Source organism: Andrena cerasifolii, chromosome 12, assembly GCF_050908995.1.
Source record: "Andrena cerasifolii isolate SP2316 chromosome 12, iyAndCera1_principal, whole genome shotgun sequence".
In the NCBI taxonomy this organism is placed as follows: Eukaryota; Metazoa; Arthropoda; class Insecta; order Hymenoptera; family Andrenidae; genus Andrena; species Andrena cerasifolii.
In genome coordinates, this window is record NC_135129.1 from 6,743,132 (window position 1) to 6,768,077 (window position 24,946).

The 24,946-nt window shown below is 50.2% G+C and overlaps 1 protein-coding gene and 1 long non-coding RNA gene across 5 annotated transcripts in view; both read right to left on the reverse strand.

The window, feature by feature from the left end:
- The window catches only part of LOC143375194 (uncharacterized), a 29,745-nt gene extending 20,845 nt beyond the window's left edge, over positions 1-8,900 (reverse strand). Inside the window, exons 1-2 of one of the 2 annotated variants that reach the window (XM_076824083.1) lie at positions 6,917-8,895; positions 6,126-6,715 (exon numbers count right to left, since the gene is read on the reverse strand). In XM_076824083.1, coding sequence (XP_076680198.1) covers positions 6,694-6,715; positions 6,917-7,074 — 180 coding nt within the window. In that variant the 5' untranslated portion in view covers positions 7,075-8,895 and the 3' untranslated portion in view covers positions 6,126-6,693. Of the gene's footprint in view, positions 1-6,125; positions 6,716-6,916 lie in introns of those variants that run through there. The other variant, XM_076824082.1, reaches the window with a different exon arrangement.
- A 4,001-nt stretch (positions 8,901-12,901) lies between these two features.
- On the reverse strand, positions 12,902-13,879 carry LOC143375140 (uncharacterized). Of its 3 annotated transcripts, none has more exons than XR_013086819.1 (3): positions 13,697-13,879; positions 13,280-13,606; positions 12,902-13,139 (listed from the first exon to the last, which is right to left on the reverse strand). It is a non-coding gene; the product is annotated as an uncharacterized LOC143375140 (long non-coding RNA). The 3 variants fall into 3 exon arrangements; XR_013086818.1 differs by having other exon boundaries at positions 12,902-13,150; XR_013086820.1 differs by having other exon boundaries at positions 13,222-13,606.
- Positions 13,880-24,946: the final 11,067 nt, after the last annotated feature.

The window sequence follows — 24,946 nt, forward strand, 5'->3', positions numbered from 1 at the left end:
CGGCGATATTTCGGCGACGAGTTTGCGGCATGTTAACTTTGTTTATCTAGAAAGCGACGGTCGCGCTGATTAAGTCGCGGAAAAGTCGCGGCCGAAACAGAAGGCGAGGGAGTGCCGGCGGTGAGATCCACGGCAATATTTCAAAAGGCCGCGATGTAAAGCGGGCGAGCGCGCCTCCGGCAAGTTGGCGAGTCGTCTTATCGCCGCGGTGCGGTGCGGCGGGAGAGCCGCGACACTTATAATGAAATTCCCGCGACCAAGTAAGTTTTAAAAGTGCAAAAGTGTCCAGGGACAAAGGAGCCCGGCCGAGGGAGGGACCCGTCGAGATTTAGGAGGATCATAAATCGAGGCGACGTCCTCGTGCCGCGAAAATCTCGCGAAGATTAGAGAGCCACTCTCCCTTTCTCCCTTTCTCTCTCGGATCGGCTGACGAGTTTCAGAGGAGGCACGGAAACCAACCCCTTTCACGGTTCAAATGCTGGCTCTTTCAAAAATTCGTGACGTAATTAGAGGTTTCGCGGCGACCCACCGTATCCGTGCACTCGATATCTCTCAGCCTTTTGCGATCTATAAATTCACCCCCGCCAGCATCAACAAGCAGGCTTGCCTTTCTTCGCGTAACCATCCTTCCACCCGATGTTATTCTAAATTAGCAGTTTCCCCAGGATGCTCGGGAGCATCAATATACTACGATCGGTAGATTCGATCGACAAGATGCTTGCTCGTCGCATCGAAATAGCCGGGGGATTCGGGGGGCGCGCGGGCCACGGCATTTCGGTTTTTAATTGAAAGCAAAGTCTGTAGATTTTTAATTAAGAAAATTCAAGATCGACCTGCACCGGGTCCATCCATCCATCTATTCGTCCATCGAGTACTGGCTGCTCCTCGGAGTCTCCTCAAACAGTTTTATAATTGATTTCATTTTCATTTATTTTCGCGCGAACCTCCGACCCCGTCTTCTTCGCCGCTTCTCCAACCCCCTCGCTGCGCTGTCTCTCTTCTCCCTTTTGCTCCGAGCCTGTCTCTCGTTATGCTTCGTCCCGCCTCGGGAAGACGGTGCACCCCCTCGCCGCTCCTCGACCTCACGCCGCAATCAATTTAATGTTTTAATTAAGAGAGTATCCGTGAAAAATTAGATTTTAATCGGATCGCGCCTCTCCATCGGCCGTACCCACCCCCGTCTTCCCTCTGTTTACCTTGGACCGGCGTCTTTTAATAAATAATTTTAATTGCCCGAGACGCTTCCGAAAGGGTTCGACGGCACGGAAGAGTCCTCGAATCCGGCCACGTCGAAGTTTTTCCACGAGACGCTTCGCCCCTGTGGCCCACGCGCGTTTCGCAATGTCTCGCCGCGCCGGCGTTTGGCTGAAGATGCGCTTCTAATACGTCCCTCTCTCGAGCCCTCCAAAAAATACCCGACATTTCGCGCGAGCTATTTTTGCACGGTCGCAGGTTTGCGCAACACACGATCGCGGATCGAAATCGCCGCGATAGAACGTCTCGAGCACAGCACTCGTTTACCTCGACCACTCGTCTGTCAGACGTCTAACACTTCGATTCCCTAGATGGGAAATATTATAATCTGCATATCCTTCGGCTGCACGCGGAACTTCGAAGCTGACAGGATGTCCGCGAGATAGGACGATTGGCGGTTATTAATTTCGGGCCAATCCTTCGGGAGGGATAAATTTAGAGATGAAGTATTTAACGTCTTGTTATCGTCCAATTACTTACCCATTTTTAACGAGCGGTGACGCTAAATTTAAATCTGCACTTCGCGTCTGTTCATTGTATCTTTGGAAAGTGTGGAAGACGGATCTGGTGCAACTGCGTAAAGGGAGAGAGGAGGGAGAGAGATTTCCCGGTATTGAGACGCAGAACCGAGCGGCGAAGACTAAAAAAGAAAAAGCTAGCCGCGAGAGAAGGTCCACCATTTTCCGAAGCTATTCTAGAGTGTTATGCAACCGCCGGCCGATGCATTTGGCCGGGCAGAGCTTTATGGCCGAAGCTCGCACGCGCAAAAATGTTTGTTTTAACTCGCTGCCGCCCTCCCCTGTCTCCGCTCCCCCTCGCCCACCATCTATCCGCAGCCTTGAATTATTCGGAATGTGAGAATATTTGTAAAATTAGATCTTCCGCTTTTCCGAAGTGACGCTCGCTGCGCCCCCCTCGCGCATTGTCTGCTACCGAGCGACGACACAATTTTGCATTCCCGAAAAAAAAATTTCGAAATCCTCCCAGATTCCTCGCTTCCGAGCTATTCCACGCCAAAACGGAAACTTTAAGATTAAATATTTCGGAAACTATTTGACATAGGCCGTTGAAATTTAGTACACTTTGCTTTTGCAAGGTTATCGGCAATGCTGTAATTTTGAAGAGAATCGGTGAAACTAAATATTTCACCTATCCGTTTTGACGTGCAATAGCTCTTCCCCGGGATATTCCAACGAATAGATGCTGGCGATTTGTTGGAACAAAGAGCACCGCGGATTCAACGTGCCAACGATTGAGCTACCTCGAGGAACCACCTCGTCGGAGAAGCGGTCGGGAATATATTAATTTTTTATCGCTCAGACGCGGCTCAGTTTTTCAGCCCCGAACCCTTTCGCTCGATGAACAGTCACGCGGCTTCTTAAGGCGATTTCCATTTGTAAATCGCGAGAGCGAACAACAGGCAGCATCCCTTTCTGACGGTGGTCGCTAATGGAAGACGTCTTAAAAAGTTACCCCGCGCCCTGGGGACGCGAAATTTTGAAATGTTCCACTGGAAGCCCGTATCCCCATTGGAACGTCCGAAAAGGAGTGTCGAGAGAGAGGAGAACGTCGGCGGGGGTGGGGACTCGGAGAGACCCCATCCCACTCGTATTTTTCACCCTCCATTTTTACGCCATCTTTTACCGCCGGCCGGTCCACCCTCCCTTACTAGCTCTGTCCCCCTCTGGGGCTTTGTTCCCCTCTCTGTCGCTCGTTCTTGGCGTTTCTCTCGAAAGTCGCGTCACAGAGACAGCTCTCTTCAATTGTTTTAATCAATAACGCTCGAGTGGATCACCGAATCTTTCCTTTCTTTCCCTCCCCCGATTCCGCCGGAGTCTGAGTAAAGTTTCCTCTTCCAGGTCTCGCGAGCAGCGAGTTTTTCCACTTTCCAGCGAGAAACACGGGGCGAAATTGGCCTCGCTTGAACCGAGGGGTAGTGGCTCTCTGACGACAGGGCTGTTATTCGGAACTTTTATGGGTAATTCAGTGATAAGAAAACGGGAGGGAAGTTTTTGCCGCTTAAAAAGGAACGAGGAGATCCAATTTCCGGGCGATGATTGGCCGATTCAATCAGTCGTGACGATAATGGAATTCTTTGGGAACGTTTTTCCGTTCTTTCGCGCAAATTGGAAAGCCATTGTTTTCGTGGATCGATGCAGCATCTCGGTTCGGTTCAAAGTTCCTTCGTTAAAGTACGAGCTGCATGACTTTTTGATGTGCTTCTTAGAATAACACGTCGTTGGACTCGAGAAGGGAGCAACAGATATTGTTTGGTCGAATTAAGGGGGTATTCTAGTCTAGACACTCGTTTTAGAAGGCGATATTTGGAAATTAATTCTGGAAAACCTATCGCACCTACAGGGCAGGGGTTTTGCACACATATTTAGTAGTGTTTGAACTATCAACACAATTTTTTGGAATGCATTATATTGAAATTTGTACAAGTTACACGCCGAAGCGCAGGTCATGTCATCGCAAACCGGCCCCATCGGGCGCACGAATTGCGGCCGTCCTAGTCATCTGAAACGAAAGTACCACAGATTTTTTTAAACTATACGAGCGTAGTTATCGCCCGAACTAGATGTAACCAAGTCCGGACATTGTTACCGAAATCGCAGCTGTTTAAAAATTTATATTTGATTTTTTCGACTTTTCTTGAGCTAAAACAAGGTGTGGGGGAGGTTGTATCGAAACTATTCATATAATTCTAGTTCGGGCTGTAGGTACACGTTCACTTTGAATGTGTGTGAAATTTTAGCTCAATTGGTCCAGTAGTTTTCTAGAAAAATGTGCGCCCGATTTAAAAAAATTGTTTCGAGAAAAACGCGTTTAAAGTTTTTCATGCAGTTACGACCTATACGACTAAAGTTACAGTAGATAACGACTAATTTCTGTAACTTATCCCTAATCTGCTATACCAGGACCGTAGAGGAATCCTTTCTCAGCTTAAAAAAAATCATGTTGGGCAGCTCTCTCTACTCTGCTGGCAGTCATAGCCTCTTTAGACACAAGAGTCGAGGGAACGATTACGTGCCACGCTGCGGCCTTAAGCCCCTATAACTCTGGGAGTTCTACGAATTTCATCTTAATATTTTATGGACATATTTTCGAAGCCCTAAACTATTAGAAAATCAAAAAAAAATTGAAGTTTTGGGTAGAATACCCCCTTAAGGAAAAACCTATCCCTTTCTAGATTTCACAGTTGGCAATTAATTCTTCCCTTTCGAGCGCTAAAGAATTTAAAGGACGACCCGGCTTTTTCCCCCCCGTCAAAATATTTCATCTCGGTCCCACAGTTATTCCCGCGGTTTCAGCCACTCTTTCGTGCGCGCGGAGGTAGTAATTATTTTTCCGGCCCGTCATCCTTGCGACGTTCCCTCGTCCCACCCTTCTCGCACCCCCTTGAGATTTTTAACGTCTCGCGGACCCTTTAACGTCGCTGCCTCTCCTTGCTTGTCTCTCCTCGGAGGAAACACAGGGGTTGCAGCCCCTGCTGCAGCCCGAACGGAAGAAAAGAAATTAGCGAAATTAAACGAGCCGATACGGCCGCGTCGTTTTTCGGATCGAGGGGAGGCTCGCCCCAGCTTTCACGAAAAACACCATTATTTACGATTAATTATTCGACAGGACGCGGAGCGATTGGCGCGACAAATTCGATAGAACCAGCGTTATTGTTTTAATCCGATCCGCAGCGAGAATTAGAAGATCGGGGGACGCGAGTGGAAAAAAAGCTTCGACTCGGCTGCTTGCTGGACGAAAGTTTCAATGGAATCGCGTCTCTCTGTCGCGGGAGCGGCCCGCGTTCGGTAAATATTTGTTGATGGAACTACGAGCAACGATAAAACGACGAGTGGAAAACGAGAGGGGAAAAAACGCGAGAGAGCGAGAGAGAGACTGCGGGGGAAAAAAAAAAGAAACGAACGTTTAATATTTCGGATCGTCTGGCTGGAGGCGCGGCCGCGTATTTGTTAAAACCTTGCTCGTGAAAAGCAGCGGGGCCCGCTGGAAATGGAATTAATCTGTCGATGCGTACCGTGCACCCATTTAATATCCATCACGCGTTCATCACTGCAGAAGCAATCCGGCGGTGGTTCTCGCGCCCCGTTGTTTTTCCTTCCCTTCTATCGCGCGCTCCTCCTTCGGCTCTTTGGTGTCTGTTCCTCTCTCCATCGGGGCTCCGTTGCGGGGGTGGTGGTGGCGGCGATGATGTATCCGTTGACGAGGAATAGCTGCGCACCAGGGAAATTTTTTCACCTCGCGAGACACGATGACACGAGGTCGATGAGGAATTTTGAGCGTTGCATCTTATTGCGCCGCGCGCCCGTCGAAAACTGACCCCGCAGCTGGCCGCCTTAAAAAAGGGGGGTGGAACGGGGGCCCAGCAGGGAAGGGCGAGCCCATCCATGATGCCCCTGTGTCCAGAGGGTGGGGGGTTAGCCGAGGGTCGAGCAGCCAACTATCGAAAATTATTTCCTTCCTTCTCCTGGTTCGTCTTCTTTTCTTATTCTTTCGAGATTTCTTACCCCCTGGATTGTCAGCGAGGTCCGCGCACCCTCGGCGGTGTATTATCTCGTCACCCGGTGGCAAACGCGTTTCGCGGTGTCGCCGGGCTGGACCTGTTTAAGGGTTTAATACGAGGGTCGGTTTTACGAGGGGCAAGGGGAGGTTCGAATACGCGACGCGTAAATCGCTACAATGTCGCGCTTCCAGCCAGGTAAATTTAATCGTAACGCGAGCACAGAGCACTCGTCGCTCTGGCTTTTTTATTTTATCGAAAACGTAACCGACCCTGGGAGAGCGAAGGGTTTAGGGGTCGCAGAATCGTGGCGGTGTAAGGGGTGAATGAATGTTTCGAGTTTGGAAATGCAAGCCTCAGGTCGTGTTTTATTCAGCTTTTTATTCGGTAATGCACAATACATATGCCCTGGCGTTTGTTTATTCACACGCACACAGCGTGACTTCGCTCTTCGCCGGCGATACGCGCTTTATTTGTCCTTTATTATATATATCGCCGGCGAAATTCTGCGCATTGTTTTCCAAAACACTGCAACTAATCACCCCGCTCCGCTCCACCTTTCCCTGCTTTCCGCGCAACACCCTTTCCGTCCGCCACCTATTCGATCGATCGTTCCGCGAACGCCTGGCGTGGCTCGCTTCGTTGGTCGATCCTCGATAGTTTTGTCGCCGTTTCGAGCAAACCTCCACGATCTTCCGTGCAGGGCGATTCGACTCTTTCTTTTCTCTTCTTTAGTTTTCGTGTGGGAGAGGGCGACAGGCTATGCGCGCGAAGCGTGCTAATCAGCAAAGCAACGGAGAAAGCAGCTACCACGGAAATCCCGAGCAAACGGGTGGGAAGGAGAACGGTGCGGGTCTTTCGAGCTTAGTCCGCACCAGCCATTTTCCTCCAATCCGCGTGCGTTCGGTTTGTTAGTTTTGCGGCTAAAGCGTACCGGTCAGAATTCTGCAAGCAAGGAATATTAATAGTTGTTAGATTCCAGCGCGGAAGAGGTTCAGCCGAAGAGACCCAGCGATCATCGATAAGGAATCGTCCGATGCCTGATCGCGAGTGGGTCCCTTCAGCCTCAGAGACAGCAGCGTGAAGCTCACTATTAGACGTATAGCCAGAGTGCTGGTCGTTCGAAGGTACCTAGCACAGTTTTACCTGAACTCGAACTCGCCTCCCGTCGATCCACTCTCTACCAGCCTCTCCTTATCATCCTCTTGCTCGTGCTCGTGTTGGCGATGGTGGCGGTGGTGGTGGTCGTCGTCGTCCTCCTCACCATCCTCTTCCACTTGGTGCAGTCCGTGTGTCCAGTTCATCCGACACTGTTTCGCGAAACTGAACGGTCCTCACTCACTCGCGCGCGCGACTAATCACCGACGAAAAAGACCGACCCGTCGACGACGGAACACGGAAGCGCACCTCTCTCGGCGTGCACGCGCCTCTTCTTATCGACGCGAGTCGTGCGAACAATCGCTCCAGGACCGGCAACGACGCCGCACCGCACTGATTCTTCCCACTTTCTCCCGTTTTCTATCAAAGATGCCTCGACAGCCGAGCAGCGCTCATCTCCGCTCGCTGGCTCGCGGTTCCGCTCGGCGGTACGCTGACGACGACACTGTGCGTGCCCGTGTACACCCGAATCGAGTCTTCTCCTTCGTGGCTCCTCGCGGATAAACGCACGTGCTCCCTGATGAACTTTTCCACCAGCCAGGATGATTCCTCGCGACCGCCTCGCCGGCGAAAACGTGCACCAGGGCCGTAGAAGGCCCGCCAACGCAGAGGGCGCCGACTCGCTACTCCCGCTTCCCTCTGTTTCCGTTTTCTCGGGGCCCCGGGAATCGCTGGCCCGCGATCTCTTTCTACGCCGGATTCGCTGCACGCTATCACTCGCCCGACGAGTCTCTCCCTTTCCACTGTTCCTCGAGGAGAAGGAGAATCTTGGACTTTTCCCGCGGCTCGGATTTTTCTCGATTTCGTTGCGGTCACGTTGGAGGGAGTACGGTTCGCCAGGGTGCAGAGCTCGCGGTGGATCGCGACGACGTTACGATTTTCAGCGCACTGAAATCCGCGGCACGGAGCCCGCAAGTGGGAGGGACTGGTTCGCACGTGACTCGGTGCGTCGTATTCTTTTCTTCCTCCTTCGAAACGCGCTGCTCGCATCCGCGGCAGCCCTTTCCCGTGGATGGTTACGCGCGTCCACGACGCGAGTCGCGCGCGGCCGGCTCGCTGAACGCGTAACCTTTGTCACTTCCTGCCCGGTGAACGATCACCGTGGATCATCGTCTCTAATTCGACGACGACCAAGCGCGTATCCGCGAGCTACTCGATCACTGCGACGCCTCCGAGTATTTTTCACCTGTCCTCCGGGACGGAGAAAAACGCCTGCGACCCCGTGGGCCGAACAACCCCTTGCAACCGCGCCGAGCAGGAGAGGGATCTACGGGATACGCGTCGAAAGACGTCACCAGGTTCGCACGTGCGTGTGCTGGAACGCGCGCGCGCACACTGTCACGAAAGCCGATCTCCGGTGGAACAGCGGCGTTCCTCCCTCGGGGCCTTCGGGGTCCTCGGGGTCTCCTCCTCGCGAGCAGAGTCGCGTCGCGTGAGAGCAGAGCCTCCTCTTGGCGCACCAGTTTACCGAATCCCTATGAAAATCGACTAGGCGGATCGTGTCTCCGTTTCCCGGCGTTGAGTCAGACCAAGGCTCTCCTCTGCTCCTCTCTATCTGTACGGATCCGTTCTAGTTCCCTTCCCGGTGGATGACCGCGTCTTCGTCGCGGTGGTCGTGATCGTGATCGTGGTCGTCGTCGTCGTCGTCGTGGGTCGTGGTCGTGGTCGTCGCCGTCGATCGTTGGGTGTCACTGGGCCACGGTTTCGAGGCTTTTCGGGCCAGCGCGGGGCTCTCGACTTCGATATTTCTGCGATTTATTGCGGCGCGACTTAGAAATGCATCTAATGCGGTGCACGCCGCATAGAATGCATGCATGCACCTTGGCGGCGGGGAGGGCGAGCCACGGAGAGCCGAGGAGAACGAGGGCCGAGGCGAGTCGAGTGGAGTCGCGGCGCGGCGCGCAACCGCGTCTGCGCATGCGCCCACGATCAGACCGTGTGTACTCTACTCGCGCGCGCGGCTAGGCGAGCGCGAGCTCTAGCGAATATGAGCGAGCGAATCGGCCCGCCACCGCCGCGGCCGCGGCCGCCGAGGAGTATCTTCGCTACGTCATTCATTGGCGTGGAGAGTGAAAATCAGAGCTTCGTGCAGGCTCCGTGCAACTGTACCAGCAACGGTGCACAGCGCGGGCGACATGTTGCCCCTCTGCCGCGATCTCGCTTCGTGGAAAAGTTCCGCGGACCGCGCGGTCTCCTGGGATTTCGCAACTTTCCACTGGGATGCTGTACTCTTTAGTACCGCCTCGGTGTCGTCCTTTCCTGCTCGATCATTCCATCAAGGGAAAATCGAACTTTTCCCTCCACCGCGGTGCGAGATTCACGGCTACCCCGGAAGAGCTATTCCACGTCAAAACGAATAGGTGAAAAATTTAGTTTCATCGAGTCTCTTCAAAATTACAGCATTTGTCGAAGCAAAGTATACTGCATTTCAACGGCCTATGTCAAATAGTTTTTGAAATATTTAATGTTAAAGTTTCGAGAATTCAAACAAAATCTGTAATATCTCGGTCATTTTTAAAGATAATGCCACCGTATTGGGTTCGTGTTAAAGCTGAAGGAATGCTTTCTCAAACGGTATGTAGAATATTTTGTTTATTGTTAATGAACTTAACAGTAATCGATGTCAATGTTTCAAATTGCGATTTGACGTCGTTCCCACCCACGGTCCGGCTTGATTAAAATACCATTCGATTCGTTAAGTCTTCAACTAATAAATGGTTTTATCAAAAATGTGCAGAGATTTTGAGAACAGTTAACAAAAAAATTAAACTTACGATAGTGCACAGCGCTTGGAACTGCACGGATCCCATGGTCAGTCTGCACGCACGCGTTTTCAAAAAATAGCCTAGCGTAGGAAAGTATTTATATACGATGGGTTAAAACAAATTTTTCTTTCAGTGTTTTCGGTATTCTCGAGAAAAATCTGACAACTATTTGACATAGGCCGTTGGCATTCAGTATAGGGTCACTCGAGGTAATATGCCACTTCTCAATAATTTTTTAAATTATGCGCAGAGAACGTTACATTTGCAGTAATTTCGTTCAATTTAGTGTAGCTGCTAAGACGACAATAGATTTTGGCTTTTTGAGTTTGCTGGGATAATATGCCACAACTCGTATCTTTATAACTCTTTCTATTTAATGCCATTGAGTTGTTTCTTTTCGTATTAGAACCATGCCTAAGAAGTATGTACGAACTTCAAACCGTGCTGCATGGTCAGAAGAAAGTTTAAAGAAAGCCATTCGAATGGTAAAGATGACTCGCTCTACAATATAAAACAAATTTTGAGAATGTAGATATTTTTTACGACGATTCGATTGATTCAGAAAATGACAACTACTGTGCAACATGTAAACTATATTATTACGATAAAAAAGGATCTAAATGTGACTGAGTAAAAACTACTTGTTACAAAAAGTGTGTCCATGAAGACTGCGTAGAGATTGGAGACTGGTTAGTTTGCAGAAAATAGCTATTTTTTCAAATATATTTTACTTTTCATTGAGTTCAAATATTTGTTATTAGTTACTAATAGCTTAAATAGTTTAAAATATTGTTGATCCTCCGCAATTTGGGTGATTAGTTCGCACTTCATAGCTTGTAGCACATTACCTCAGACTTTGTGGCATATTTACCCACCACTTGGGTAATATGCCACTTTCGAAGACTGTTGTATTTGTAAGTTTCTGATTGAACTATAAAAGTTACATATCTATACTTATTAGTCAATACACAGAATTAGTTACACTTCCATATGGTTTTACCTTCATCCCTGTATCTACTAATACTTGCGAGATATCGCGTTTCAAAGTGAACTGTGGCATATTCCCCCGAACGACCCTACTTTGTTTTTGCAAGGTTATCGATAAATGCAGTAATTTTTAAGAGAATCGGTGAAACTAAATTTTTCACCTATTCGTTTTGACGTGGAATAGCTCGGAAGCACCCGAGCTTGCGCGTTTCGGGACAAGTAGACGCGTTAGATCCCCATCGATGGGAAACAATCATCCCTGCGAATGATCGAAGGAGATCGCAAAAGTTAGGAAGGGACCTGATTCGACTCTGTTCCAGTAATTCCAAGTACGGAATCGGCCGGGCGCGATGAAGAAAAGCTCTGAAGCTAACCGCGTGGCCTATCCTAGAGTCGCTCGGCGAGCGGAGCGGCGCGGCGTGTGGAGAGGAGGGCTGCTGCGCTCCCCGTCGCGTTTCCTTCTCGTACTCTCGCGTTCCCTCGCCTTCTTCCCGCGGCTTCCCTTTCCTCTTGGTCGCTCGCGCGGTGGGTGGGAGGCAGTGCCCCCCGCTAGGTACGACACTGCATGATTTTTTGACGACCGATGAAAGTTACTCGCGAGATATTCTATTTTAAACTTTCGGCCGACAGCCGCTCCGCGGCCACCTCCGCCCCCACCACGTCCGCGGAGACTTCCTACATCGCGATAATTCCTGAAAAGGAGGAAGCCATTTTGCTCGGCTCTCCGTTTCTCGCTGCTCGCGGGCCGCTCTGTCCCTCGTCTCGTCCACCCGCCATCGCTTTTTTTCACCCTCTCGCTAGCACGCGGAGAATTTCCACGTTTCAGGCTCTAGCGCGTCCCTTTTCATACTAGAATTCTCCGTTTACACTCTCTCGGCGAGCGCAACGTTCATTTCAGTCCCATCCAATCGTTCCTGTCGATGGAAATGTTTTCGGGACGGGGAAAATCTCGTTGGAGCGATTGCAGGAATGTAAAAAATGAAGGGAAAATCGGTTTTGATCGGGGCGCCCCGGGACGGAGGCGCTCACAGAAGCGGGCAGGCACGCACACGAGCGCGTGTATCGTCCGTCGGCTGGTCCCGCGGTGCCTTTTTCTTTTTTTTCCCCCTCTCGACCACCCCGGCGCACTCCCACCCCATTGGCCGGCACCCTGTTCCGTTCTCTGGACGTAGCTCCGCACCGCCTGGCCCGCTCGCTTTTGTTTTCCTCTATTTTCCGGTTTTTCCGGGCGGGCCGCCACCGCGCCGCGCAACAAGTAGCAGATTATAAAAATCACTCGACGGCTCGGGGGCGTGCCGGGGGGAAAAAGCGGTGGAAAAAAAGAACGTGGCCGGCGTCCACGGAGAGCGATCGCTCTGGCGTGCGCGAGAGGAAGAGCGCCGTCGCGAGGAGCGAGAGAGCGCGAGGAGAGAGGGAGTGAAGGCGATCGAAGGTGCTCGCAGCGCGAGAGGGATGGAGCTGGATCGAAAAAGAGAGCCGACCGACCACCGAACGGGATGGAAGTATCCAGTGAAAGAGATGTGGGAGGAACGGGGAAAGAGAGAGAGAGAGAGAGAGGGAGCGGGGGGTCAGAGGGTTGGCGAGGAGGCAGGAGAGGGGCAGAAAGAGAGCGGCAGGGAGAGGAAGAGAGAGAGTCGCGGACGTAGGTACACATTTACCTATACATATGTATGTTTCTTCGTCCCTCTCCTCGCTCGCTCCCTCTGGCCACCCCCACTAACCCCCGGTCCAACGTTCTCTCTTCCTCTCTCGCTCTCCCCCCGACCCTCTCGCGCTCGCGGCCCGTGCGTGGCGATTTACATTAAACGCTGGTCCGTTGCCTCCCGTTCCGCAGAGACGCGCGAGCGTTGCCGTGGGGGCGAGCGGAGGAGCAAAGGGGGAGGTACATAGAGAGTACCGGAGGAAGAGAGAGTGGCTCTCCTTCTTTATCCCCCGTACGCTCTCTTCTCTCCCTTTCTGTCACTCGCGCGGCGCGACGCCGGCGGACAGAGGAGAAAATCGTCCGAAAATACGCGGACGCGAAACGCGGTGAGCTGATACGCGCGGGCACCGAGCGCGACAGAAAAGATTTCTCGATCCCCGGGCTTCGATCGCCAAACTCCCCGCGCCCGCCGCACCCCCTCCACGCCAGGGATGCATCGGGCTCGCGAACGATCGCGTCAGCGTCAGTTCAAAGCGAATTTTTCGGGGGATATTTCGTGGAAATTCATGGGCCAGGCACTTGTGCGTTATTCAATCTTTTTATTCATTCCATTGTTTCATGATCGACAGCGGCCCTTTAATGGACACGGTAATCACATTCATAAAGGAATAATCGTAATTCACTCCGTAGTTGAGCCCATGACCGCCGCAATACGTAAATTGGTCTCTATTGGGCTCCGCCGTCAAAGAAGTCTAATCCATTGCAGCAGGTATTTGCCGGCTTCCATATGCTGATTGTGGAACAGCCTCGCTGTAATCTGAAAGCAAACTAACGCAAATTGTGGCGAAAGGAATCGCTTCGTGCTTCCTACGTAGGAAGCCAATGAAATTCGATCGAACTTTTTCTCCGTTCGTTTTCCGTTGACTTGACTGCCGCGTCAAACATTTCTTTACGCACGGTTTTTCATTGACGAAACCGTCGTAACTGAAGCTCTGGCGCTTCGGCGCTTCAACCCTCTGAACTAATTTCCCGCGCTTTGCCCGCACTCGTCCGACTCTTCGGCCATCGAAGGAAAAATCACGGTGCCGAGACTTGGATCGCCCGGCGAGAAGGTCTCGCGCGTTTCGTTATTAGCGGGATTGCAATTTCTACCAGTTGACCCTCGTCCTTTCTGATCTCGACTCGATCGATTTTCCGTGGGGTCATTGACCCTCCTTTCGCTCCCCTCGCACGCCACGCAGAAGAAACGCGACCACTTTTGTCGCCGGCATCGTCCGATTGACACTATTCCGCCATATTCATCGACATATTAGAATACACTAGGACACGGGTTAGTGCAAACTATATATTTAGTACGAAACGATCAATACTCACAATTCTGATGGGACTGTGTGCATGCACGAGTTGCCCGTGCAACGATTCGGCCGAGCCGCGCCGCGCGCGCGTTATTTACACAATGCGTTAAATAAATTTTCCGCGTCGCTGCTACCTACCCCTTGAAATATATCGAATCTGAATTTTCGGCGTCGCCACGCACCCCACGCCGCCCCTCGCGGCTTCCCCTGTAAAATTGCGAGTCGCGATCGTAGCGAAAAGTACAGTAAAAATAAACAGAATTAGAGCTATTCCACGTCAAAACGAATAAGTGAAAAATTTAGTTTCACTGATTCTCTTTAAATTTTCAGCATTTGTCGACAACCTTGCAAAACCAAAGTATACTAAATTTCAAAGGCCTGTGTCAAATAGTTTCGAAATATTTAATATTAAAGTTTCGAAACTTCAAACAAAATCGGCTGACGCGTCGTCACTTAAACTGTAATATCTCCGTCATTTTTAAAGATAATGCCATCGGCTTGGGTTCATTTTAAAGCTGAAGAAATGCTTTCTCAACCCGTGTATAAAATATTTTGTTAATAAACTTAACAGTAATCGATGTCAAGGTGAAACTAAATTTTTCACCTATCCGTTTCGACGTGGAATAGCTCGACAGCGGTCCGTGGGTGACGCGTCGCCGGTGCTAGTAGAAAAGGTACGGTCGTAGACGGACGGCCCTCTCCGCTGCACCGTTGCGCCTTTGCCAAGGCGGCAGTGGAAAAACTGGCGCGCGACGATGACTAACGTCGACGAGCGGCGACCGTCAAAAATTGCAGCTCGGCTGGCGTTTCGACAGTGACCGTACCCCGCCCAATATTTTTCGTGGTCAGTCGTAAGAATAAATTCGCGCGCGACCGGTCGCCACCCGAACGCGCCTGCCAAGACCCGGAAAAAGGAGAGGCGGGTTTTCTAGAACGGCCAAAAATAGCGAGCGCACTCTTGAAAATAAAATGGCAGGTCGCGCGCGCGCGTATGAGACCGGTGGCAGAAGAAGAAGAAGAAGAAGAAGAAGAAGAAGAAGAAGAGGAAGAAGACGAAAAGCAGCGGAGCGAAGCCGGCCGAACGTGGCTCGGTGGAGGAAGCAGAGGAGAGAGAAAAAAAGGCAAAGCATCTAAAATTGGCGGGACTGGGTTTGCCAATACACCGCGATGCCGGCTGTGTTCTCTATGCTCCTCTATACGCATAGGAGGAGGGACGGTCTCGTGTCAGAGAGAGAGTGGCACACGGGACGACGAGCATCGGGAGGAAATAGCGGGGAATGCACCCGAAACCGCGAACACAGAGACAGGAACAACGAAAGTACAAGCGAACGCATCGCATATTATTAGACTATCGATATTCTCGAGGCTTACGCAACGCGGGATTGCGAGCAATAAGCGCGAGGAATAGGGGCTCGCCGGGGTAGGCACCCCGCGCGATGCATCATCCCCTTCGTTGCAACGGGGATTGATGCATCGCCGTCGTTGTAGGGTGAATTCTGAAGCACTTGGTCGAGGAGAATGGAACGGAGCGAAAGGGAGCTGGATCGTTAGTTTTCTCGGCCAGCACGAAAACACGAAACTTGGAAAACTCCTTTCGCCCCCCTCTGTCCCTCCTCGATCAACAGGATGACGCAAAGATCGAGAGTGCGACTGCTAAAAATACGGCAGTGCCAAGAGTTTCGGGAGCCGATGAATTAGGTGCGTCGCCAAGTGGAAAGAAATCGCTGTGTCGCGAATTTCGTTGGACGCCGAGTGGGAAGCGGGGCGAGGAGGAGAGTTTTCCGTGGGCCTTTGATCGCGACCGCGCTCGCTGGACCTGACTCGCGTCTAAAAGAGTTGAGGAGAGAGGGATGAAAGGCATTGAGAAAGAAGAAGGGAGAGGTGACGAGGCCGGGGGCGAAGGGAACACCGTCGACCTTGATGGAAATAACTCGTCGAACTGACCATACCTTCTACGCGCGAAATTAAAGAATGCATCTCGCGCGAAACTCATTCTTTTCGCGATGCACTGCTCCGAACCCACCACGTCGCATTCGAACTTTCATTCGTCATTCAAATTCAGAGGCATTCAATGCCAACATCTCTTGTTTTCCTACTTGATAAGGGATGCTCCACTTTGCTCTATCTTCCTATCTAATCTCTGCGACGAGTCCTAATCACATTAACAAATGGCACTGGCTCCGATTTCATTTGTGTAAAAGTTTCTCCAATTTCGAAACGCTCGAGAATTCTTGCCACGCGAATATCACGCAAACCAGAGGATCTCTCCCGCGAGAAAGGACTCTCACCCAAGCGTGGGCGGTTTGGGGGCAGGATCGAACAATCCTTTTAGATTAGACGAGATCCACGAGCGATCTCGCTTTACCGACCCGGCGCTCGCGACTTCGAATCGAGGTAACTTGTGGCGCCTCTGCTACCAACTGCTGATCGCCGAACTACGCTTTCAGGCCGAGTTCGCTGCCGCGGGTTTGCTTCTGGGCTACAATCTGAACCCGCGGAAATTCAATCAACACCCACGATAAGAGAAATCAGGTGGATTGATTATATACTTGCTAGAAATGGGAAATCCGGTTGTAGTTTTACGCTGAAGTATGTAGTTCAGCGAAAAATTGGTGAAATGGGGTGAGTTTAGGGTTCTCTAATAAGAGCGAACGTATAAACTTGTATTTCGGCGTTCACGTATCACATTTCACGTTTCATGTTTCATTCAATTCGAATTCCGAGACTCGTTGAATTGTAACGCAAAATAGGATTCGTTTAAACTCCCCGTCGCGTTTGCCTGGCCAATGGGTTTTAAGTGTTTTTACTATCATCAGTCAACAGCCGGGCGCACGAGATTTTATATTTACCGAGCGTTTCGGGCAAACGCGTGCACCGGCGCAGATAAATCATCATCGTCTGGCCGGTGTGACACATAAACATAAACACACCGACTTGTCGTCACCACTGCAACCCGAGGGGTGAACGTTTTTTTCCATCCAGCGTGTTACCTGCGTGCCGTAGCGCATCGAGGGGGTGCGAAAAAAACGCCGACAAAAAACAGGCCGGTTAGAGGGTGCCCAGCGAAAAAAGAGGGTGCGTTGTTTAGAGTTAGATCGTCACCCCTGTTTTCCAGCCCTGATTTTTTGCCCACCTGTTAAAAAGAAATCCGGGGTGTGAGCTCTCATGGGGTGCGTGTTTTTCGGATGATCATCCCCCTACCTGCGAGGGATCGCGTTTTTTCTTCGCTCAACGTGTAGCGTTGGGTACTAAGTTCTTCCCACTGGTTTTTCGAATACCTTTTTTCCTTCGCAGAGGATTGGATCGCGTCAGAAATTGACGACCCGCGATGGTGTTCCTTAAATATCCCGAGGGGAGCCTTTATCGTGTACCGAACGTAAGTTGAAGCGTTTGAGCCCGTTACTGCCTACAGCGACCCTTTTCCTTCGCAGAGGGTGACTTCTGCAGCACGTTCCTCCGGCGGAGGATCGTCTTAACGTCCACTCTGTACCCCGAAATTTCGGAATTACCCGGGGCAGCCCCGTTGCCGTTGTCGCGTACTTTGCAAATTAAATAACATTGCAATGGGTTAACGAAGTGTAGACTCCGTTGCTCGGACGCCTATCGGGACACCCGACCCTCCCTCGGCCTCCGTTCCTCCCGCACCCCCCAGCCCCTCGATTTAACCATCTAAGTGTCGCCCCCTCACCCCCCACCCGCGGCCTATTTTACCCCACTTTCGCGTCTTTTCCCCTCTTTCGCTTAAGGCTGGCCATCCCACTCACCCTACCGCCTTCGCGACTTATCCCCACCCTCGGGGCTCACCCTCCTGGAAAAATAAGCCACCGGACACCTTGCCGGGTGGCCCTCTCGTCCAGGCTACCATTGGCTCTCTCCTTAAGCCGTGGCTAACTTGGACTTTAGCTTGTCTGCGGAAAATTCGTTCGTTCAAAATGGTCCCTCTGCTCGTTTAGCTTCCATCCGCGAGAATTCACGGTCGGTGGCTGCTTGAACGCTGCTAGAACCTAAAAAATAAAAGTTATAGAGCTATATAGGAACCGTAACGTATACTTATATAGTCTGATATTTAGGTTCTTTATAACGGTTATTCCGAATAAAGGTTCTTCATAACTCTTTCAGTCAGAACCTTTATATAATAGTTTGAAACAATTATTTTCGAAACCTATTCAAGCCCTGCTCACAAGGAAAGATCCCGAAACCGTAAATTCAAAAAATTCTCAAACTTTGGAAATAGGTAGAGGATTTCCTCCTGATTACAACGCAATTTTTTCTGCTGCCTAAATTCACTGTAAGGGGGTGAAATTGACCCCTTAAATTCCGGCTATTTTCCGATTTTGTGTCATAACTCGCATACTGTAAGATCTGTAAGTTACCAAATGATAGACCTAATTAAAAGTAACTTTTTTCTTGAACCTTTTTTTCTATCTCTTCCAGAATGCGAGTTACAAAATAAAATCGGAAAATAGCCGAAATGTCAGGGGTTAATTTCACCCTCCTTGATTGAATTTGGGCGGCAAATAAAAATTACGTTGTAATGAAGACGAAATCCTCTACATGTTTACAAAGCTTCAGATTTTTTTTAATTTTCGGGTTCGGGATCTTCTCTTGTCAGCCGCCACGAGCGTAAGTAATCATGTAATTGTATGGACATTCTATCAATCAGGATACACGGCTTCCACAAAATTGAAACTAATTGCTGTTACAACCATAAACATTACTTTAGTTTTGAAAATTCATTTTATAACTTTTTACGTTACGAATATTAGAACAAAGTTTTATGAAAATTAGAATATTTTTTGTCATACGATGCGCTATATATTGAATCGGTCATTGTGAATTTTGAAAATCTAAGTTGTTAGCGGTCAGCAAAATCCCTGGGAACAGTTCTATAAATTATCGGACTGACATAAAAGTCCGTAGGTACATCGAATCGTATCGGTTGATGCGTTAATGAATTTTCACTGCTTTCACCTTCCATATCTCAGAAATTAATTGTCACCTAAACGTGAAAATTTGTTGCAAACGATGTCTCATTATAAGGTATTATTTGGCAGAAAAATTCAGTTTCAAAATCGTGGGACCAAAAAGAGGCTATTTCTTGGGGTGACTTTCTCCGGGTCTCGCTGGCTTCACGTTGAACCCTGGCCGATGAAAAGTAAAACCGTGGGGAGCTTTGGCGAGCGAATCGCGCTAAACACTCGGCGGCCCGGCAAATTCGATCGGTCGGTTGTTTATCAGGCCGCGACGCGGGAAAGAGCGCGGGCATAGAAGCGTGCCGCGGATTTATTAAGCGCTAATTATACGGTGGGTGGCGTGCAACAAAATGTAAACTGTTTATCGATATCGTAAACGATGTTTGGCGGGTGGCGATACGCGTCGCTGTTTTCCCATGCACCGTTGCCCATTGGCAAATACACCTGTTTGCTCGCCTTTGAACTCTCCTACCTACGCGATATCCTATTTTTCCCTGGACGATACGCGCGCGTACATTTCCTGAGCGAGTACCCGCGACGGGAATGCGCGTCCCGTTTCCGCGGGCTTCCCACGGATCTTGGCCTGGGCGACAGGCGATAAAGAATCGAAATGCAAATGTCCCGAGGCCGGTTCTGGGCCGGTTTAAATCTCTGCCCCACGCGTTTACCGGCCCCGGCTCGCTTGTTTATTTTTTAATTAAAGTCTTCCGTAGGCACAGCTTCTCTTGGATACGGTGGCGGGATTAAAAAAGGTCCTCCGGAGTTATTAAGCTAATAATGTGTCCCGTGGCGTGCGTCGCGCTCCTCGCCAGCAACAGGGAGGAAAAAAGGTGGCCGGGGAAAAGGTCCAGTCTCGGTCTCGGGTGGGCCGAGGTTGGGTCGAGGGAGACGGAGCGAATGGAGACCTCGGACAGGGAGGAAGAGAGCGCGCGAAAAGGGGCCGAGGGCGCAAAAAATCACTTGGCCACGCGCACCACGCTGCCGCTCCTCCGATCCTCTCTCATTGATTCCCACCCCCGTAGTCCTCCGATCGCCACGGAAGTTTGCGGGGAAAAAGACGACTCGGCTTTTAAAGCGAGCTCGAGCGGCGACGTGCGGTCGTGTAGTTTACCGCGCGTACTAATGAACCTCCCTGCGGGCCACCCCCGGTTCGATTAAAGCCGGGGAAAAAAAAAGGTGAATGGAACCGCCGCGCCGTGGCTTCGGTTACCTGGGTCGAGCCGGGGTTGATTCTGTTTGAGTTTTATTCGGTGAACGAGCCCGCGATTAACGCGTCCCCGGAAAAAGGATGATACCGGGCTGCTGCTTAAGAGGGTCAACCCCAACGTACTTGTGCTTGTGTCCGAGGCGTAAAATAAAAGCTGCGCGCTGACGGATGGAATTGTCAGAGCCTTTAGAAAAGAAGAATCCCTCGACGCGCGAAGAGCGGCGTGTAGACGTTAGGGGGAAGGAGCAGTGACCAGAAAAGAAGACGGAAGAGGGAGGCGTCGGATGGTGAAGCGGCTGCAAAGAATGGCTGGAGGCTGTGGAAGGATGGAGGAAGGAAGGTCCGCTCTGCTCAACCACCCTCTCCCCCTCCGCCCCCCCCTGAAAACCATCCCCCGCGTTGCCCCTGCTCCTCGTGCAGGCACCCTCCTGCCTCTTCCTGGCCGTCATCTCCTGGGCGATTTTCCACGGCACCTAAGAGAAGGGGCCAATGAGACGCTGGGCGTCGGTATTGATCCGAGGCGTCGTCCAGGAGACGCCCGCTCCAAGACGCCCGGCTTGCCCGGCGCGAGAGAGCGGCACCACAGTTCCAGATAAAAGGACGAAAGCCGTTCCTAGAGACGAATCGCGGGACCATTCGCCATCCTCGTTCTATAACTTCCATGACACCTCCTAGGATTTACGTGGACAGCTTCGACGCATCTCGAACGGCTAGGCTCATTTTTCCTTGCCTATTTCGATTCTGCTCGCCGATCGAATCACGTTCCGCCTTGGGGACTCCGCGAGTGCTTTGGGTACTTTGCCGTTTTATTAGAATATGTAAGTCGTCGGACTCGTGGCTGAGGATAATTCGGGTCGGTTAATTGGATTTATTCAATTGAAAAAATGCGGTGCATCGGCGACTGTGGTGACTGTTACGGTCAATGTTTATTATATCAACGACCACTCGGTCGAACCTCGCTTTCGCGTTTTTTTTTCTCTGTTGAATACTGCGAGTCGTCTCAGGTTTTGTCGCGATCAATATTCATCGCGTCAACGCGGACTCGATTAAATTTCGTTATACGGAAATTGCAATTGTAGTTTTGCGGGAGGAGGCACGTCTTCTCCACGTCGGAGGTCTGGGACCTCTTTGCGCGGTTGAAAGAGGCCCGTTCAAAGATAATTATCCGTTGTAGTATCAGTCAGAGTCCGTGGAGCTTTCCTCGACCAACGTCCACTCTGAAACCAACCCTTAGCCCATTCACTGTTCTCCTTTTCCCACGCAGATGGCCCGATACTACAGCTAACTTGAGTGAACAACCAGAAATCATTCCAGCTTCCAATCGTGCCTTCCAACTGCTGTGTCCGGTCCCTGCGGTTCTTCCACCTTGTTTTACGCTCGTCGTGAACCCTCGAGATTAGTCGCGCAAGGTTTTTGCGTGGATCGGCTCGCTGTACGTCAGCTGAGCCGTGAATTATCGAGGTGCGTCTGGTGCACCGTCATTTCCGGCCGAACAGAACGACAGCACCCTCGATCGACACGATGGGATGTTGCACGGACGGCTCGATAGCATTTCGAAAATGGTAAATCAGTTTAGGACTGACGAAAGCCAAAGGAGCTTCCAGGGGATGGGCGACGCCCGCGGCTTGTGCGCGACGTGAATATTTGGACGCTCCTCCTTTTATTTTCCTTCAATTTCCTTCCTTTCAGCTTTCCCATCAGTCTCTCCATTAATATTAAAACGGTAGCGTGGCCTCGCGAGGGCTGTTTCAAAGAGGGGTGTCGGTGTATACCAGGCCGTGCTCGCTTCTCTGGAGGTACGGCGAACGGGGGTGGGGATCGAAGGACCATGCCAGCGGAGGGGCGGGAGGTGTTCAGCTCGTTTTTCATCTTGATCTTCTAGAGTTACCAATTTGGGCCGCCTAGGACCTCTCTCTTCCTCTTGCAATCCGCCCCGAACAGATATTGCACAAGTATTGACCAAATAATACCTCCACCCGAAGAAAAACCGACAAGATGGTCGATTGAAGAGAAAGGGGTGGCATCTGCTCGAGGAAAGTACGTAGTTACATGCTCGCGTTCGGCCAAGAAAAATCCAACGGCTCCACGCGTGGGAAATCGTCTCCGCTCCTTGAACGACGAGTCGGCCTTTTTATCGTGACCTGGTCCTTTCTTGCGCGACCCTACTAGCCGCGAGCAACCCTTCAGGGTCGGCCAACGGTCAGCGAACCCCCGGCTTTCGGCTTTATGGGAACCGGTTTTTCGGACGCCTAGCATGCCCGGAACTTTTCCATCGAATTTTTATCGCGAACCCGTCCGACCGGTCAGCCAAACGTTCGTCCAGGTGGTCACTTCCTGACCACCCTGGTCCGGGTCACTCTTTACCTCCCCCTCCGCGCGTTCTGATCCCCCTTTATGCCAAACGGTCGCAGCTCCTTCGTTCTGCAATCGGATTTCGCCGCTTCGCATTTCGATGCGTGAATTAAACAGGGGAGAATCGTGAGTTCTTAGGTAATGAATGTTTCTCGATTAAAGTATAGAGGAGACCGGGGCTGTTTGATACAGGGCGCAAGTTGATACAGACGAATTATCTCTACACCGTATATGTGTAGCTTCATTTCAGCGAGATATATGATGATTGTTGTTCAATTCTTCCCTACGATCCAGCGTACGTGTGTGTACATTGACGTTAACAATCGTTTTTAAAACTGTTTTCGTTTATATAGCTAGAGAAAAAGTAAACAGTTTTGATATATCCAAATTGATCGTCCAAATAATATTTTTTCACTCATTTTGTATGTATTTTCTCAACTTTTCATTTACAATATATTAAAAAGGAAAGACCCAAGTATATTTCAGCATATTTGTTATGAAGTAATTAATTCAAACAAAAATGAAAAAAATTGAAAACTGAAAAATGTATCAACTAGCCCCGGTCTCCTCTACCTACTTCTGCCAGTAGTCGTCAGAAGTTTTGTAAAAGTGTGGAGCTACTACAGGGGGTTGATTTCTGGTGCGGTATCTCTTCTCGGTTGTATCCGTTATTCTGGAGACCTTCGGGGACCATTTCTTCCGCGAATCAAACGGTTCGCGCACCACCCACCCCCGACGCTTAATCTTGGCGGTCGCGCGTAATTCACGGTGGTTTTTGCGGTTCGAATGAATGCGCGACATCGGTCGACGCCGCCGTTGAAGGAGTACAGCTCGCCTCTTCAGTGTTTTACATTTGCATTCGATGGCAAGTCACCATCGGACGGGAGGGGGCCGCGCGGGTGGCAGGGAAGGCGCGGGGGTGATGTTTTGCAAGATCTGCTCGAGAGACCATTCGTCTTAGTATCTGCCTCGGGGGGCGGTGAAATATAAGCTAGATCTACGGGAAAGATAAATGAATCCATCCTCCTGCCCCCGTCGCCGTTGCCGCCTTCTCCTCGCCATCCCATCTTCCACCGCAACCCCCGTGCTCGCAGCAGAGGAGAAAATCAGCCGCAACAAGAATAGCGACTTCGCTGGCCCCGGAGATCTCGCGAAACACCTCTCTGCCCTCGCGAAAAGAAACAACCAGATGGCACGAACCGATTTTAGTATTCCATTTTATCACTCGTCGAATTACCACCGACTAATGAAACATTAATCGGCCGGGTAATTGGTTTAAATCGGTCCCCGTCGAGCCACGGTGTTTTAAATCGCCTCGAATACCAGGCAAATTTTAGCTCCGTTCTTTTTCAGGAGCTCTCGCCGACTCGAAACCTCAGTTACAAGTTCCTCGTGTGTGAAATAAACGAGGTTCATCGAGACGGATGTAGTTGAGATGTCACTTAGAAGGTGTACAAGAATCGGTCGGAATTAGCTTCCGATAGTGCAGATAATTCCGAGCGACCTGGTTGAACTCGAACGATATTAATATCCGAAGTCTCTGGAGCTAAGTATATCTATATATTTTTTAAATCCTGCAGCTTTATATTATCGCGTGCTTTATGGATAATTTTTAACACCTCTTTGTCCACTGGAAATTTTCCAAAAGCATGGAACACAAGTGCAATAACTCCCATATTTAAGTCTGGCGTTTCGGACGATGTTCGTCCCTAAATTATTTGAAGATTTAGTTGTGGACAAGCTTAAGCCTGAAATTTTCGATCTAGGTGTTTATTAATCTACTAAGACACTTGGTTTTTTGAAACGCTGTTCGGCAGACTTCAGGGAACCGCGTACTCTTAAATTATTATTTTGCACACTTGTTAGACCTCGCCTGGAGTATGCATCGGTTATTTGGTCGCCACGCTACGTAAGATATAAATTAATGTTAGAGAGGGTGCAGCATAAATTTCTGCGTTTCGTTGCGTACAAATCTGGACGCAAGATGTCGTATAACGATCACGAGTACACGCTCGTCTTGAAGTTGCTTAACTTGAAATCACTTGAAAGTACGAGGGTAGGGTACGCATTGACTTTCTGTTCGTGTTCAAGTTGATTAATGGAATGACAAAATGTCCTCAACTCCTTCAGTTAATTAATTTTTATGCCCCTACAAAATCTTTGCGGTTGAGACAATCCTTTTATCCATCGGTTTATAAGTTGAATCACGGTTTCTCAGACCCGATAAATCGTATTTGTAATGCAGCAATCGCTTTTGGCGATTCTCTTGATTTTTTCACGGAATCAACCTATTCCTTTAACAGGGCTCTTGATAAACTTATATAAACTTATGTAACCTCGTTGCGTGTGAGTTTATGGTGTGTGAACCATTTACCTACTTTAATAGTGTATTGCTATTTCTTTTTTCTTTTTGTCTTTTTCTTTGTTTTTGCTCTGGTACACTAATGGGACTTTATCCCGTATATATAATAATAATAATAATAATAATATCGAAAAGGGTAAGTAGAAAGGGGTATTACTCCCTATCGTTTCAGGGAAATAAATAAGCGAGCGAACGCAGCGAGCAGCGACAAGCGGGAGTCGCGTGCAGAGACGACGCGCAAGGTGCGCGACGAGCTCGTCGTCGCCGAAGAAAAGGGGACAAGATTAAGAGGGAACGCGGAACGACAGAAAAGAAGGGACAGGAAGAAGGTGAACGTAACGGGGGAGTACCGCGGCATCTGCAAAGTCGGCGCCT